The sequence below is a fragment of the Gastrolobium bilobum genome, unplaced genomic scaffold, assembly GCF_033153095.1.
Source record: "Gastrolobium bilobum isolate Gb01-03AN ecotype WA unplaced genomic scaffold, APGP_CSIRO_Gbil_v1 utg1240, whole genome shotgun sequence".
Taxonomy (NCBI): Eukaryota; Viridiplantae; Streptophyta; class Magnoliopsida; order Fabales; family Fabaceae; genus Gastrolobium; species Gastrolobium bilobum.
In genome coordinates, this window is record NW_026898998.1 from 595,774 (window position 1) to 611,922 (window position 16,149).

At 32.6% G+C, this 16,149-nt stretch overlaps 1 protein-coding gene across 5 annotated transcripts; it reads right to left on the reverse strand.

The window, feature by feature from the left end:
• Window positions 1–1,795: 1,795 nt before the first annotated feature.
• On the reverse strand, window positions 1,796–5,498 carry LOC133286151 (soluble inorganic pyrophosphatase 4). Of its 5 annotated transcripts, XM_061483520.1 has the most exons (11): window positions 5,272–5,498; window positions 4,900–4,969; window positions 4,755–4,811; window positions 4,304–4,448; window positions 4,153–4,181; window positions 3,677–3,742; window positions 3,484–3,591; window positions 2,899–2,964; window positions 2,695–2,815; window positions 2,473–2,554; window positions 1,796–2,042 (listed from the first exon to the last, which is right to left on the reverse strand). In XM_061483520.1, exons 2-11 carry the CDS (start codon window positions 4,927–4,929, stop codon window positions 2,000–2,002), a joined length of 747 nt encoding a protein of 248 aa, XP_061339504.1. In that variant the 5' UTR covers window positions 4,930–4,969; window positions 5,272–5,498; the 3' UTR covers window positions 1,796–1,999. The 5 variants fall into 5 exon arrangements, with proteins under 5 accessions (XP_061339504.1, XP_061339506.1, XP_061339503.1 ...); XM_061483522.1 differs by lacking the exon at window positions 4,755–4,811; XM_061483519.1 differs by lacking the exon at window positions 5,272–5,498 and having other exon boundaries at window positions 4,900–5,264.
• Between the last annotated feature and the right edge of the window lie 10,651 nt (window positions 5,499–16,149).

Here is a 16,149-nt window from a genome sequence, read left to right on the forward strand (position 1 = left end):
TTGGTATATCCAGATAGTAGATAGGAGCATAAACTGAAACATTCTGGAGCTACAAAGATGGTTATTAAATCGTTAGCGCCGCATAAAAACATTCATCCTAGAGTAGCTGTTAATACAAATAACATAAACTATGTTATAGCCATTTCTGTACATTCAATGTACTCTACGGATAGAGGAATACATAGAGTTGAACATAGTACAATAAGAAATTGAAAGATTTCGTTGAAATTGTTCGTTTGGAAATTTTCCGAAAAGCTAATCATAGGTTCTTCTCTCCATCGGAACAATAGGGCCACTATGCTCATTACTAAATTTGTTGAAGAGATAAAATAGAACCAAGATTTCTCTTTTTGATCAGAGGTTGAATCGATCATCAGAAGAAGAATTAGGCCAAAAATGAGGATACATTCTGGGAAAATAAAACTTCCATCGAAGAGAAGCAAATGAAAGGCTTTCATAAAAATGGTCTGTTTGATTGTGTTTTGGTTTTTTTGTTCTTAAAACTGTTTTGTAGAATAATTATGGAAACAATTGTTTTCTATGTTTTCTTTATTTTGAAAGTAAAAAATCAAAACAGAAAAGAAAAACAACTCAGACATGTTCTCTAAATCTGATTCTAAAAACAAAAAAACAGTTACAGTTTTAAAAACTTTTTTACAAAACAGACCTTACCAAACGAGTTTTTTTGTTCTAAAAACTAAAAAACTGTTTTTGAAAACAGTATTCAAACAGTGTTAGATAACTGTTTTCAAAAACAGTTTTTTAATTTTCAGAACAAAAAATCTCGTTTGGTAAGGTCTGTTTTGTAAAAAAAAATTAAAAAATTGTAACTGTTTTTTGTTTTTAAAATCAAATTTAGAGAACTGGGTTGTTTTTGTTTTCTGTTTTGATTTTTAACTTTCAAAACAAAAAAACCATAGAAAACAACTGTTTCAATTACTATTCTACAAAACTGTTTTAAGAACAAAAAAACCAGAATACAATCAAACAGACCCAAAATCTATCCTAATCTTTATTTGATTCCATGTTTTTCTCTCTCTTCATGATATCTTCCATATCTCCTCCAATAATATTGATCACATGTTTTTCACTTTCTTCATGATATCTTCTATATCTCCTTCAATCTTTATGGAAGTGAGCAATATTACCATTTATTACAAAGCTATCCTCAATTGTTGATAAAAATACACTTTATAATATATTTAACCGAGTTTTAAAACATTGCTTGGAAGTCGAAGAGTATAAATAAGGTATAAGTCATACTAGGTTGGTCTAAATAGATGACTTATGTAAAATATTTTGTGTTTAATTTGTTTATTTTTAAAAATGCCGAATTTGTTAATCCATTTAAATTTATCAAACAACTATCAAGAATTAAAAAATAATAATCAAAATAATATTTCATAATTTAAAATTTCTATTTATTTTATTACATTATGAAATAGAAACAATCAATGATATACAACGTGTTATAATTTAATTAATGGATCTTCTGTAGGCATGCTATTGGCTGTTAATGCATAAATTTTTCATCTAAGTTTGATGATCATGATATGTACACGTTGCGTCTCCAAATTTACGAGACTCCAATTTTGGGTGAGGGAGAATAATATTGCGTTGTCAAATGTTAGCTTACCGCATAATATTTACACATTTTACATGATAAGCAACTAAAAAAATTTCATCATGTTTCAGTGCAATTTTCCGCCTCAACAATGACCACGAGCACAGAAAACACAGTAGTGAACAATCGTAATAAAAATGCACTAGATTAGTAAGGCAAGAAGAATATAAAACTGACTTTGATATTAGTAAATGAAAGTATCGTTCAACACTCAAAATTAAGCACAAATGTGTAGAATATGCATGTGTTGTCAGTTCTGGAACCAATGTACATGCGATAGGATTACAAAGCCTTTTTTTCGTCACAATCGTAATTATAAAACGGCAGCCTTTCAAAACATGTCTTCACGACCAGACAAAATCCCATGCATCAATACTACCGCCTCAAGCTTTCAACGATGTAGTCCGCATACAAGGACCTTCACAACAAAGGACAAAGGTTATTACACTCTAAATCATCCTAGCGCATGCATAAAAAGAGGAGTATTAAAAATGAATTCTTAAAATATTTTAAAAACTAACATTTTAATTAATTACAAAAAAACTACTATTTCACATATAAGGGAAATGTTATATTTACAATTTTTTTTGTTTACAAACTCAACTTTATGTTCCAGGGAATACATTTACTTATGTGTACTTCCCGGAATACATAATTAAAGTTGTAAACAAAAAGATTGTAATTGTAACATGCCTCTTCACACAAAGTATAGGAAATTATATCAAAATTGGGCGAATTGAAATCAGTCATAACTTCCAAACCAATCAGTCAATCCAAATTGAAGATTAAGCATTATTAAATGGAAAACAAATGGTTTAGTGTGCATGAGTCAGATAACTGTTGCTTACATGGAATGCTCGATCGCTTCATAGGCAGTTGAGGCAGGAAGAAAGTCGTTTACTGCAACTTCCTTGTTCTCATTCTTCTTGTCTAATTCCTTTGTGAAGGAAAAATATAAAATGTTTCATATATATGCTGGCTATAAAAGATACCAATATTTCATCGTTGTAGATGCTAACAAATATAAAATATTGAACAAGCAAGAGAATTTGAAATTTTTGGAAGGATACAGTCTTCAAAAAAACGACGGATTTCAGCTAAACGATGTGGAGGAAGCTCCTTGATATCATTGTAATGCCTATACTCAGGATCATCAGCACAGACAGCGATTATCTTGTCATCTTTCTCACCCTGAGCTTCATCACAATTAGTGCTAGATCAATAATCAAAAGAGATTTTCTTGCCATGTGAAAAAAAGGGAATGTCTGATATACCTGATCAATCATAGGCATGAGTCCAATAGCTTTGGCCCGAAGAAAGCAACCTGGAAGAACTGGCTCCTGTTCAGTATGAGTAAGGCTAAGCATCTCACAAAGCATCAAAAAACGTAAAAGGAGACATCTAATAGATTCAATACTAAACTAAAGATCTAAAATTGTAAGATGATCCAAACATTTAATACAAAATTGTTGTAGAAGACTCTTCATTGGCTCTCATATTGGTTTGGATTTTAAAATTGATAAAGATTACTTTATAAGACATTAAAATCATGAAAATTATAAAAACTCCATTTAACAGAGTTTAGTTTAAATGTTGACCTCTTTATAAAAACTACATAAAATACGGTCCAAAATAAGGATAGGTGGTCTAAATTTGGACAACTTTTCATAGCATGCATGTTTTGGTTGGAAACTCAGTGAATCAGTACACAATTGTCATAACAACTGGCAACAGAATCCTGATTTGAGAAAAGTTTTTCATAAATATGCAGTGGAGATATGCTTAAATCACAGGAAATCATCACACAAGGCACACTAATTTGCAAGTAGAAATTGACAATATGAGCAAGGCAAAAGTACCTGCATGATAACCAAGACGTCCAAGGGGTCACTGTCCTCACAAATAGTTCGTGGAATAAATCCATAGTTGTGAGGATACACAACTGAAGAGTAAAGTACACGATCAACCTGCACATAGAAGCAAGTTCAGCAATATCCTATAGGCTATAGCAACAAGTTACCAAGGGTAAAAAACCTAAGCAACCATAATTACCATAATAAGTCCAGTTTTTTTGTCAAGTTCATATTTCACCTTGCTGCCTTTCCCAATTTCTACCACCTGCAAGATTCAGCCATCGGAAGGAGGGGGGAAAATGAAACACATTTTTTTTTTGTGTGGTAATTGACAACAAATTGTCAAGTGCAGGAGGACATGCTTAAAACTAGAGTAAAATTGCACAACTCATTCAGTCAGAAATCCGTACAGATAATCCAAATGGGCCCTTCGAACAAGTCAGTCATGTTACATAAGAGCTATTTCTAATAATAAGACAGCCAAACTAGATAAAGCTGAAATGGAAATGGAATAAGCATTATGCAATACGCTCACTGTTCTATCGATCAGTAAAACATTTAATGATCTTCTAATATTATTCAGGCATGGAAAATGCATGGCTAGCCATCAACTAAGTAATTCTACGATGCTTAGGAACGTTACAAATCATTATGAGTTGTTTTCAGTATGCTTACACAGTTGAAGATCTTGGGAGCTTCAGGTCCTGCATTGTGGGGAAAACACAGTTAGCATGCTAAACAGAGTTAAGAAAAAAGGAAACAGAAAAGCAGTACATTGTGATCGAACCATTAACATGTCACCATTTTTCAAAATGATATTGCTTACCTATCTCAAGATCATGCCAAGGGTGTGCAGCAACAGATCTCCTGGTCATGGATGAAATAATCCTCTCATTAAGAGGTGGATGTTGGGAATGATGAGAGTTGAGAACCTTGTTTGGGGTCTCAATGGGTGGAGACATATCTGCAGCCTGAAATAATAAACAATAATTTTCATCAGATCCATCACTGTCTTTTCTGGACATAATTTCCCAACTACTTAAAAAAACAAGTATAATCTCATTTGACCTTTGGCCTCTCTAAGATTACGCAAAGAACAATGTCCGAAAACTAATATTATAATTAATATCATAAAAATTACATCCCACACCATTTGACGCGAGAACTATGGCAGATTCCAAAAGTTAAATCTAATCAAATCTTAATATATATATATATAGACACACAGTTTTTTTTTTTTTTTTCCTACAAATATGGACGGTTGCAATTACGCTTACAAAATCGACATTCATCTCGATTTCAGTCACCGCCGTTTGCAGCTTAGAAATACCGTTCTGACAGTAAAGAAAGAAAACACGTTTTTATAATAAAACACGATTACTTGAAGGAAGAAATTTGAAAAAGGGGGTGCAATCAACCAACCCATTCGACATTTTCCGATTCAGAAGCCATTTCGCTTTTACCAGAGCCGCTTGCGTTACAAGCGAAACGCCTGAGCATCAACAGTTACCACAAGTAAAGGAATATATCAAACATAAAAACGGCAGAAAAATCCAAAACGACAATAGATCTGAGCTATTCGAATGCATAAAAAAAAAATTAGAGCTAAAAATATGTTTCTAAAACAGAGTTAAGCAGTACAGCACCTTTATAAAAACCGTGTAAAGAGATGTTTGTATTGCATGCGTGACTATGTGTGACTGAGAATAATTCAGGAGCACCGAAACAATAATATATAGATTCAAACAGAAACGGAACCCTAGTGAAAGCAAACTAAGCAAGAATGAAACTCACCGACAATTGATAATAAAGCTAAGTTCAAGAATGAAGCAAAGCAAACGAATCTTCGATATAAAGCACAGATATCGCAAAAGCACAAAGAGAAAGAGGTAGAAGAAGAGTTGAAAGAGTGAAATGAAATGCTTGCTGCAAAGCGCGGCGAGCAAAAGCGCTTATGTAGACGATGAGAATGTAACAAGTACGCAACGCGTTCCCGCTCTGTTTGCTCTTTCACGCACTTCCCCTCTTGAGAAAATAAAATAAAAAAAATTCTTACCCTTCCTTTCACACTTGACATAAAATATTTATTGTAAGTAGCGTGTCATATCGACTAGTTGAACACTTGAACATGAAATAGTTGAAATCTAAAAGACACTAGTAACCAAATAATTAAGTAAATTTACTTATAACATTGTGATTTTTCAAAAAATTATAATAAGTTGTTATTCAATCAAACAATGATATTTCTCGTGCTAATCATTTATGTGGATTATCATAGCTTTTAATTTTAATTATTAATATTGATTTTGGTTTAATTAGTGCAATAAATTTTAGAATCGATGGAAGAGGGATACAGTTGTTGTTTATTTACTTTACTTTACTTTACTTACTCAGCATGAATAAGCACCTCTTATCCGTATATTCTGGTGATGCGAAAATATCGTGTCCGGAACTATGCTGATTGGGTCTACCGTTTACGTAGACCCACTGTTGACGGTGACGGCATTCCTAACGGTCGTGCGTTGCAATTAGGACCCCCTCAGGAGGAGTCTTCGATTTTCAAAAAAATAAAAGAAAGAGAAGTCCCCGTAACTGTTACTTTTGTGCCAAAAACGAAACGTATATTCGTCGGTTACAGTTGATTTGTGCCAGAAACAAAACGGATATTCGCCAACTGAGGTGGGAATCAGGTGTGGGCTGAGCATTAAGCTCTCCTGAGTTTTGCATGAATCCATGATAGATAACATTCAAATTGCCACGTCATCCACGTTTGCTCGTAACGATATTTATAAAATTAAATTCTGTGTGTAAAGTTTTGACGTGCATTAATTATAATCAAATAGTAAAAAAATATACAAAACATAGTTTTATGACGTATATTTCGAGTAAACAATATTACTTGTGTGCATGTTTTTAAAAAAAATAAGCTGTTTCTAACTTTTTTTTAATTAAGTCCGCTTTGGTGGTACTGATCAGACCAAATACAGTATAGGTTGGCTAAATAGCCAAACATGTATCGGCCAAATCACACACGTGTTGAGATGTGAATGGTGTTTTTTGTCTTGAGCTTGGAGTTGTTGTTGAAGATCAGTATGTCTTTGTCTTTTGCTAGCGCGATGAGTCCGAATGGGATACTCTGATGCTTAAGTCAGTATCAAAGGCAAGAGTATGTATGTGAATAATGAAATAGATAGATGTACCTAGGTGTGTGTACCCCCTGCTTATATAGCAATTATGATGTCGCCTTCATAAGGCGGTATGACTTTTGATTGGTCATGTTTGGGCTGCAGGTCAGGCTAGGACCTAAGTAGCCTTATCTCCTTAGTATCAAGCTATCTTGATAAAGTCACGGCGAGCTGGTACTGTCCTCTATTTATTAGTTCAAAGGCGCGGTAAGCTTGCCTTGGTTCTTAAGTTAGCTTCCTTATTTCTTGAGATCTTATATCAAAGGGCGGTTTCATGCGCGATGGGGGCATTGCGTCTTGCCACGCGCAATAGGGACATCGCGTCTGGCCATGCGCGCGATGTTGACCATCACGCTTTACTCTGAACCCTTAATGAGATTGAACTTCCTTGTATGTTATTGGGTCTCTAATGGGTCTACTATATTTTATCCGGATCAGGTAATTTAATAAAAATTTAGATTGCTAATTAAATCATATATCATACTTATATGTTTTGTTTAGACCTCGTGTAATTTTGATCCCAATCTTATCTTAACTAAGACTCGAGGATAACTACATATGCTCTTTTTTAGAGTTAGATCTGAATTCAAAAAATCAATCTAATAAAAAAGGAGTAATTTAACACACACACACACACAAAGAGAAAATGAAAATCGGCCCAATTTCGATTTATGACCATGCATACGAGTATTTGTACCAAAAAAAATATCTCCTACTATTTTCTTATTTATTGATTTATTTTGGTAACTTATTTTTAGTTTTTTTTTTCGGTACAACTTTTTTTAAGTTTTTAAATTTTAAGAAGTTCGAATTTTCTAATAATTAAGGGAGAGAGAAAATTCTACCTGCAGGTTATCCATCTTCTGTAGACAGTTAGGTTAGCAGATCACTATTTGCTCGCGAAGCTACTAGTGACTTATGATCTACTCATACATATTTAAATTAAAAGTTGTTGTTAATATTATTATTTCATTCGTAGATCTGCCAATAGATGGATGGTCAAATTGGGATTTTGATGCATTACTTTTTGACAAACGAAAAAATAGAGTTGGGATTTAAAAAAAAAATGAATAGAAGAGAAAATCGAAAGAGAAAGAAAAAAAGAAGAATAATGAAAATATGAGAAGTAATTATATTAAATCATTTTATTATATAATAATTATGCTATTTTTTTTTACAAAATTTATTAATTTGTTTAATAAATGGGAAATATTATGATAAGTTTTAAAAAATTCAAGATCTTAAATAGTTTGTAATATAGATTAATTATTTTGAAAATCATTGTTCCCCTCTGCATTGGGCATTAGGTAACATTCCGTTACGCGGTCTCCACCGTCATTGGCGAATCAATGAAGTGGCGTAGAAGCAATCAAATGTATTCGTAACAATAAGGGGCATGTAGGCTGTAGGCTGTAGGCATGTAGCTATATATATAAATATATTAATAAATAAAAAGGGGCATTTAGTATTTACATTAGTAGAGGCTGGCACCTCACTGTCTTGTTTCATTTCTTTCTTTCTTTTGGATAACACAGCTAGTTTCATTTCAACTACATCATTTCAATTTTTTATATATAATTTATTGGATCATGATTCTTCAACTAATCTAATTCGATTAGAATAAAATTACATATATCAAATTTTTAACACAATTATATTTCAGCAATTAATTAAGCTAAAACAACCTTTTAGTCGTAGCACCATTCAATTCTAATTTAGCGACGTGCGGTTTGAATTTCCTTTGCCTGGCTTAAAAAAGGGGGAATATGCGGTTTGGATACTGAATGTAGATCGGGTTTGGACCAGGACAAAAATTGGAACCAGCTGGTCTTCATAAGTTAAATAATTAAGAAACTGAAGATAGATCGTGTTTGAACTAGGACAAAAATGGGAACCAGTTGGTCTTCATAAAATAATCAAGAAACAGACCAGGTCGATTAAATGACTTTTCAAGGTCGTACACGTTTAGTTCGTTGCATTACCTCCATTTGTCAATTAATTTTTCATACTAGTCCTTTTTTATCTTTTCTTGTAATCCATTTTTCTATGGAAGAAGCAAAGTGTCATATGAAGATGAATGCAAGGTGCCAAGGTGGCAAAGCGATCAGGGGGGGCAAGTTTGTGGTCCCCACACAATATCGCAGCAACGCCGTCCTGGAATCACGGAACGGAACTTGAGACGTGTAAACTTTAATTGTCAACAAAAAAAAAAAATTAAACTTTTCCAGGTGGCAGGTACCATCAACATAACCTTTTTTTTTTTTTTTTTACAGAAAACTTTAAAAATGTGGTTTAATACAAGTAAAATTTATCTTTTCCATGTAATGATGCAAGTCGAAAAAAAAAATTCTAATGATGTTGAAATATTTATTTATCTATCAATGTATGCAGACAGTAAAATCAACACGAGGTTGATAAAAAATATTAACAATTTTTTTAAATAACCAAAAATTTTCATTTGTTCACACGAGAATTCTTGCATCATGCGGGTTATATTAATAATTGCTTAAGTATCCTAAAATTCAATTTTGTTTTTGTTATCTCATGATTTTGATATTAGGTAATATAGACCATTGCATCATGCGGGTTATATTTTTTTTTTGGATAAATACATGCGGGTTATATTAATAATTCTTTAAGTATCCTAAAACTCAATTTTGTTTTTGTTATCTCATGATTTTAATATTAGGTAATATAGACCATTCAATTCATATGGAATTTAGTATTTTCATCAACATATGATTTTAAGTTAAAGATTATTATGGGCAAAGCAACAAATATAAAATTGGATCAGTAATATGAGATAGAGAAAATAAGATAAAAAATAAAATGACACATAACACACAAGTTATGGTATAGCCAGGAATTTTAATAACGGGCGCGTAAAAAATTCTCTGTTATAAATAAAAGTACTTGAAATACAATATAAATCTAACATAAAAAAAATTGAAAGAAATTTATTATAGAAATTAAGTTACTTAACTATTTTTTTTAGTAAGGAAAAGGGGGCAGAGCCCACACAAAAGATCACTTCACTTAACTCTTAGTATACATGTTTTCATATTGTTAAATTTATTTATAATTGAATTCATGCTAAAATTCAAAATAGTTATTTTTCAATATATGTAATAAAATATCATCAAGAAATTAGTCTTCAAATCTATTTCGAGGTCTGTTATTGATTATCTTCATAGTTGAGAAAGATCTTTCCGTAGTTGTAGTAGAAACTAGAAGAGTGAGTACATGTCTAATCACTCTATCAATAAGAGAATAAATGATAGACTTTCTAGTTCTTACTAGCCTTTGACAAAATTCAGAGCGAGTACAAATCTGGATGTTTGGGAATGTCTAGCTCAAAATGTTGTAACTCTATCTTCAAATGCAATTTTTCATGTTCTGTGAAATCTCTAGAATAAAATTTATCAACAAGTTTGCAAATATCATCACTATTAAATGACTTGTACCTATTTCTTGGATCTAAAGTTATGCTCAAAGCAAGTGATTCAACAATATTATCATTGAACCTGCTATTTAATTCTGGCAATTGATAATCAATTGTAGCACAAAAGATATTTACCTAAAAAGTTTTCAATAGAAAAATCACCTTGTTCATTTTGAGTATGACCTCCCCTTTCAATATATTTTGCACTCATATCTGGAATGTCGATGTCATATTTTACGCAAAATTCTTGAACATGAACCAAGAAAACATCCCAACATGTCTCTGTTAATTTCTGAAGTAGATCTTTTTTAGTTGAAATTAGATGTAAAACATTTGAAATATCTTGAGGCTCTCGTTGCAAAGCTTGACAAATGACTTCAGTAATACCCATAATTTCCTTCATAAGATGCAATAGGATGACAAAATCAAAAGATGTCAATGACGAATATGCATTATTTGCATCGGGATGTTGTCTTTCCTTCATTAGAAATATTGTCAGGAACTTCACATGTGGCTTTAAACATTTTAAACAACTTGTATATCGAATTGTAATTAGAACTCCAACGAGTAGCTCCAACTCGATGCAAAGTACAAATATGATTAAGACCAACTCTTGATTCGAGTTCATCAATAACAATCATTCTTGCAATTTCATTTGTTTGGGCAACCCTTAACTCATCATTACACTTACATGTTGTTAACAGTTATCAACATGTCATCATATATAATAATAGATACAAAAGTGAATCATAGGAGAGCTTCCTGTAACTCCACCTGATGTTTGTCACTTTCATTACAACCTGTGTATATTAATTAAATCATTTTTCTGGTGAATCATAAAAGATTCATTTAAAGTGACTTCCCCGCTGATTAGAAACTTGGGTGACTTTGGATTAGGACACTTCTTTTACACTTTGTCCATATCCAAGAAAAATGCATTTCTTGGCTTTAGCCTTCAATTTTCCTTCATTAACATGAGCATAGGTTGAAACACCAAAAACACTTAAATAAGAATAATCAGCGAGTTTACCTGACCATAGTTTCTTAGGTGTCTTACACTCAATAGTAGTTGATGGAGACTTATTCGTCAGATAACTAGTTGTGTCATCTGCTTAAGCCCAAAACGTTTTTGGCAAGCCAGTAATAAAATGCATGCAACATGTTCTCTCAAGAAGAGTTCTGTTCACGCATTCTGCAACTCCATTTTTTTGTGGAGTACGCTTGATTGTAAGATGTCTTACGATACATTCTTTCTTGCAAACTAATTAAATTATCCTAAATAGAATTCTAAACTGTTATCAGTCTGTAAAAACTTCACCTTTTTATCGGTTTGATTTTCTATCATGACATTCCATTTCTTAAATTATTGGAATGCATCATTTTTTATTCTTCAAAGTATAAACTCAAATTTTATGGAAAAAATCATCAATAAAAGTCAATAAATACCTAGAACCATTGCGGGAAGAAACTTTTGAAGGATCGTAAATATCATAGTGAATATAATCCGTAGCTCCTTTGGTTTTATGCACAACAATACTGAATTTAACTCTTTTATGTTTGCCAAAGCATATTTTTCACATAAATCAATTTTACCTATTTTCTAGCTACAAAGCAAATCACAATTGCTTAATTGGTCATGTCTATCTCGTTTATATGCCCCAAGCACATATGCCACAATCTAGTAACATCTGAATCTAGATCAACTTTTGAGGAAACCAAAACAGAGCCATAACTGTATCACCTTGCAAAAAAATAAAGACTTTTATCTTTTTTTCCTTTAATCATAATTAGATCACCTTTTGTATCTGTTAATATTCTGCCTGCTTTCAGCAGAAAACTTACGGGCAATAGAATCAATGGTACCTAAAGAAATCAAATCATTCTTCAACTTTGGAACATGTCGAACATTTGTCAAATTTCTTACAACACTATAAAATGTCTTAATTTGAATTGTACCTATTTCAATAGTTCTGCAAGTCATATTATTTCTCATTAAGAAGCTATATATTGATTAATATATGATGAACCAATCTTTATGGGAACACATGTGATAGGATCATAAGAACAACCCGAATCAATAACCCATATATTTTTTGAGTTAGAATCAAGAATAGTAACTGAAAGAACATTGTTATCATTGGAGGAACCTTCCTCTACAACTTCAACAATAATAGCAAACTTTTCATCCTCATTGCCCATTTCCTCATATTTATTATTTTTCTTCAATTTAGGAAATTCCACTTAGTGTGCCCCTTCTTGTGACAATAATAATACTCAATATTTTTTTGTTTTTGGTTTTGACCGATCTTTATATATTGATCCCTTATTTAGACTTCTCCCTTCGCAATAAGATCATCTCCAATTTCATAAGTATTATTGCTAAAGACCATTTTTCTTAATTCTTGAGAATTTGATGATGCCTTAACATCTTTTATACTAACGGAGTCTTTATTTTAGAGAAAAATAATAGCAAAATGCTCATTAAAAAGGGGTAGAGAACATAGTAAAATAAGGACTTGATCCTCATAATCAATTTTAACTTTAACATTTCTAAGATACATAACTACCCAATTAAATTTATCGATGTGTTCTTTAATAGGCATACCTTCTTTGCGTAAAGTCTTTGTTAGCGATACAACCTATTGGTGAGAGATTTTGTCAGGTACAAGCTTTCAATATTCTTCCACATGTTAGTGCAATTTAATCTTCTATCACATCACACAATACATTGTCTGATAAATTGAGAATAATTGGAATGCGAGCCTTTTCGTCAATTTTGTCAACTTTGCAGCTGACACTATTTTTGTTGGAACGATTGAAATGAGTGTTGTTGTTGTTATCTAAGTGGCTACCTAGAAAGAAAGAAGGAACCTAGAAATAACCCTAGAGGGGGTGAATAGGGTTATTTAGCTTTTTGAAATTTTCAATTACAAATAGCAATCACACCAAGTTCCAACTTGGTTTCCCAAACCAATTGCTATAAAATACATCAATTAAAACAAGTTTGACAACAATGAATAAACTTGTATACAGAGGATCAACTATTACAATTTCTACCAATAGTAATGCAGATCAAAACATGGCAGGAGCAAAACAAATAATGGACCGATTTAAGTCTTGTCTATACCAAAATAAGAAGCTTGTAAACTTCCAGTCGCAACTTCACTATTATCTTCTTCTTTTTTGCAGGAAATTTCTCTCTTAGCGAAATGCCTTTTGCAGTCCTTGTTGGACCAAAATAACACGCATCTTGACGTACCACAAGTTGAAGCTAATTTTGCTATAAAATTTCTCAATCTCATATTTGGCTGACATCTTTAAAGCTTTAGTACCAGTTTGTTATGGGCAGAGCAACAAATATTAAATTTCATTGGAATTAAAGCACTATGAGGTAGAGAAAGTAAGAGGAAAAATAAAATGGTACACACAAGACACATGTATTTATGTGATTCGACAGTGTGCCAACTCCAAGGAGAAGATAGATAAAAAAATATCCACTAAAATGAATTAGAGTACAAAAAAAGGAAACCACTGTGTTTGATCCTATGGATAGTGATGTTTAGTCTGAGACTAGTATATTGCTTTTGGATCTAGGGCTCTCTCAGGTATCTATAAATGGTAAGTAGATCACTGTGCACAAGAGTAATGGCGTTGCCAAAGTGGTGGTGTGTATGCACATTGACAACGAGTAATGAGAGAGAGTAAGTCTTATACATGTAGGCTTTACTTTCTTATTTATAGAGTTTACCCGTGGATAGATGACCTTTAGTGGCTTTTTCGAGAGAGGGGGGGGGGGAATGCTAGGTCCATTGTTGTCGTACTAGAATTATCATCAATCAATGATTATTTTCTTTAATTTCCTCTTTCTATTATCATTTCTTAGACCTTCTAAAATATATGAGTATCTAGGATGAGCCCGTAACACACTCAAACTGCAACCCAATACACCTAAATATTCTCACAACAAAATATATAAGAATGAATATACAAGAAGTTTTTATTCACACGCACACATTACAAAGTCAATTTCCAACCCCTATATATACTTGTTGAGGTCGATGCTAAAAATGTTTTAGATAAGAATGAAGCAAGTGGTGAAGAATTTCGGCAGGCAACGATTTTACAGCTCCACTTGTATAATATTCTTTTTTGTCAACAAATGTTGGGCGTACCTTTTGCACTTAATGCTTTGGTATTATGAACAAGCAACTTGCATTATCTATAATTTTGTTCATACGACACAAGTGTTAAGCTATAAGCACATTAAATATAGTTTTGGCTTTTGTTTATGTTGGAAATCGACAATCACACAAAATCGAAAAAACAGAAAAAGAGATAAGAATAGAGAGATTGACACGATGATTTATCCTGGTTAACCCAATTAAGGCTACGTCCATCTTGTCTGTACTATATTCTCTTCACCGCCACTCGTTACAAGTCATGCAATTTACAAGGAAAATATAAATAGGATTAGAAAACCACCCCAGTTGCCTTTTTGCTGACCCCCGATAATTAAGGCCTTCATCAGCATGCGAAGTATGAGCCATACCCAACAGTTTCGTTGACCCAAGACTATACTTTGCATGCCTTAGTCAAACGTGGTCCACGTTTTGGAGCTTAAACTTGTTCCCCTTGTTTGGAGTCGATAGCTCAAGACGGTCCTTCATTGTGTGTGTGCATGCGTGGGATTTTAAGTTTATCTCCCTCCCATGTTTAAATAGTGATACCTAAACTAATTTTGACATTGCTTTGAGTCTCCTTCAATGATGGCTGAAGGTTTTTGAGGTGTGATCCTCAATGTATTTTTATAAAAAAGAGGGGATGATACACTTGCAAGGACTTTAATGCCTAAACTCTTTTTTTTTTACTTTTAATTTTACAAATTAAAGCTACAAAGGCTCCATCTCAATAAATCGTGACAACAAAGCTACTCTTGTTGGAAAAGAGAGGTCGCCGACAATAACTTAATTTGCTTTGATTTTAATGTTATTTTCATATGGGTTTAGTGTGTGTCATTCTAAAGGATTCAAGTTTGTGTCCTTTTAGTGATTTACACAGTCATACTCTGTGTAATTTTGAAAACTTATTTTTTTTTTTTACTTTACACGTCAGTGATGTGACTGGAAAAAGAGAAAAAAAAGTAACTTTTTAATTTTACACAAAGTACGACCGATCATAATTTGTGTAAAATACCTAAAATGACATAAGCTTGTGTCATTCAAAATGATACTTCTTTTTCCCTTTTCATATATATAGTGCGGGTTAGAAATTTATAGTTGTCACGTTGCGATCGAAGTTGTCGCAACCAAATCGCCACGATAATATTATAACATTTTACAACCACACATATTCCAATTTTTTTTTTTTTTTTTTGGAGTTACCCAACCCTAATTATCTCTTTGAGACGAGTTGGCTCCCTCCGGTATCCCCACGAGCTTCGACTCTTTGAGCCGGCTATGGGACTAATCCATAGTGCGGGAGAACAGTGATGGCTAAAGGTTCATCTCCCTATTCCAAATTTCTAATCTGCCTAGATGTATGGAAAAACATTAAAATTAAGCGAGTTAAATTATTATAAGTGACCTCTCTCTATACTCCGAGTATATGTCAAACTGAGGATCAAAAATTGTCCTTTGCATATTGAAAACGAAAAAGAAAGCATTATAAAGGAAAAAGAAAAGAAAAGAAAAAGTAAAAATAAAATAAAAAAATGCAGAATCGTCCAGCGTATCCTCGATGCGAGCGCTTCAAAATGTCTAAACTGAGCATGTTGTTAATCCTTGGAGTCACGCCATGTCTAAGCAAGAGCGGATGTATGATGTACCCCGTACCCATGTGACGGTAGCCCACAACCTACTCTTTTCCACGTTTTTTTAAGAGTTCCTCGTAACCTGTCTTGAAAACGGAAGCTTCATCGAATCATTTTATGTAAGGTTTCAATTTTTTTATGCAATAGAATTTTTTTTCTTATATTATAAATATTTTTTTTCCCGAAAGCTGACTAATAAAAAAAAATAATTCATATCAGAAAATGTTTTCCTTTTG

Coding starts and splice junctions, on each gene's coding strand:
- LOC133286151 (XM_061483519.1), bottom strand. CDS start 4,977: ATGCTCAGGCGTTTCGCTTGTAACGCAAGCGGCTCTGGTAAAAGCGAA. Junction 2,555..2,694: donor CCGTCGTTTTTTTGAAGACT/GTATCCTTCCAA, acceptor CAAAGGAATTAG/ACAAGAAGAATGAGAACAAG. Junction 2,043..2,472: donor GAAGCGATCGAGCATTCCAT/GTAAGCAACAGT, acceptor TTTGTTGTGAAG/GTCCTTGTATGCGGACTACA.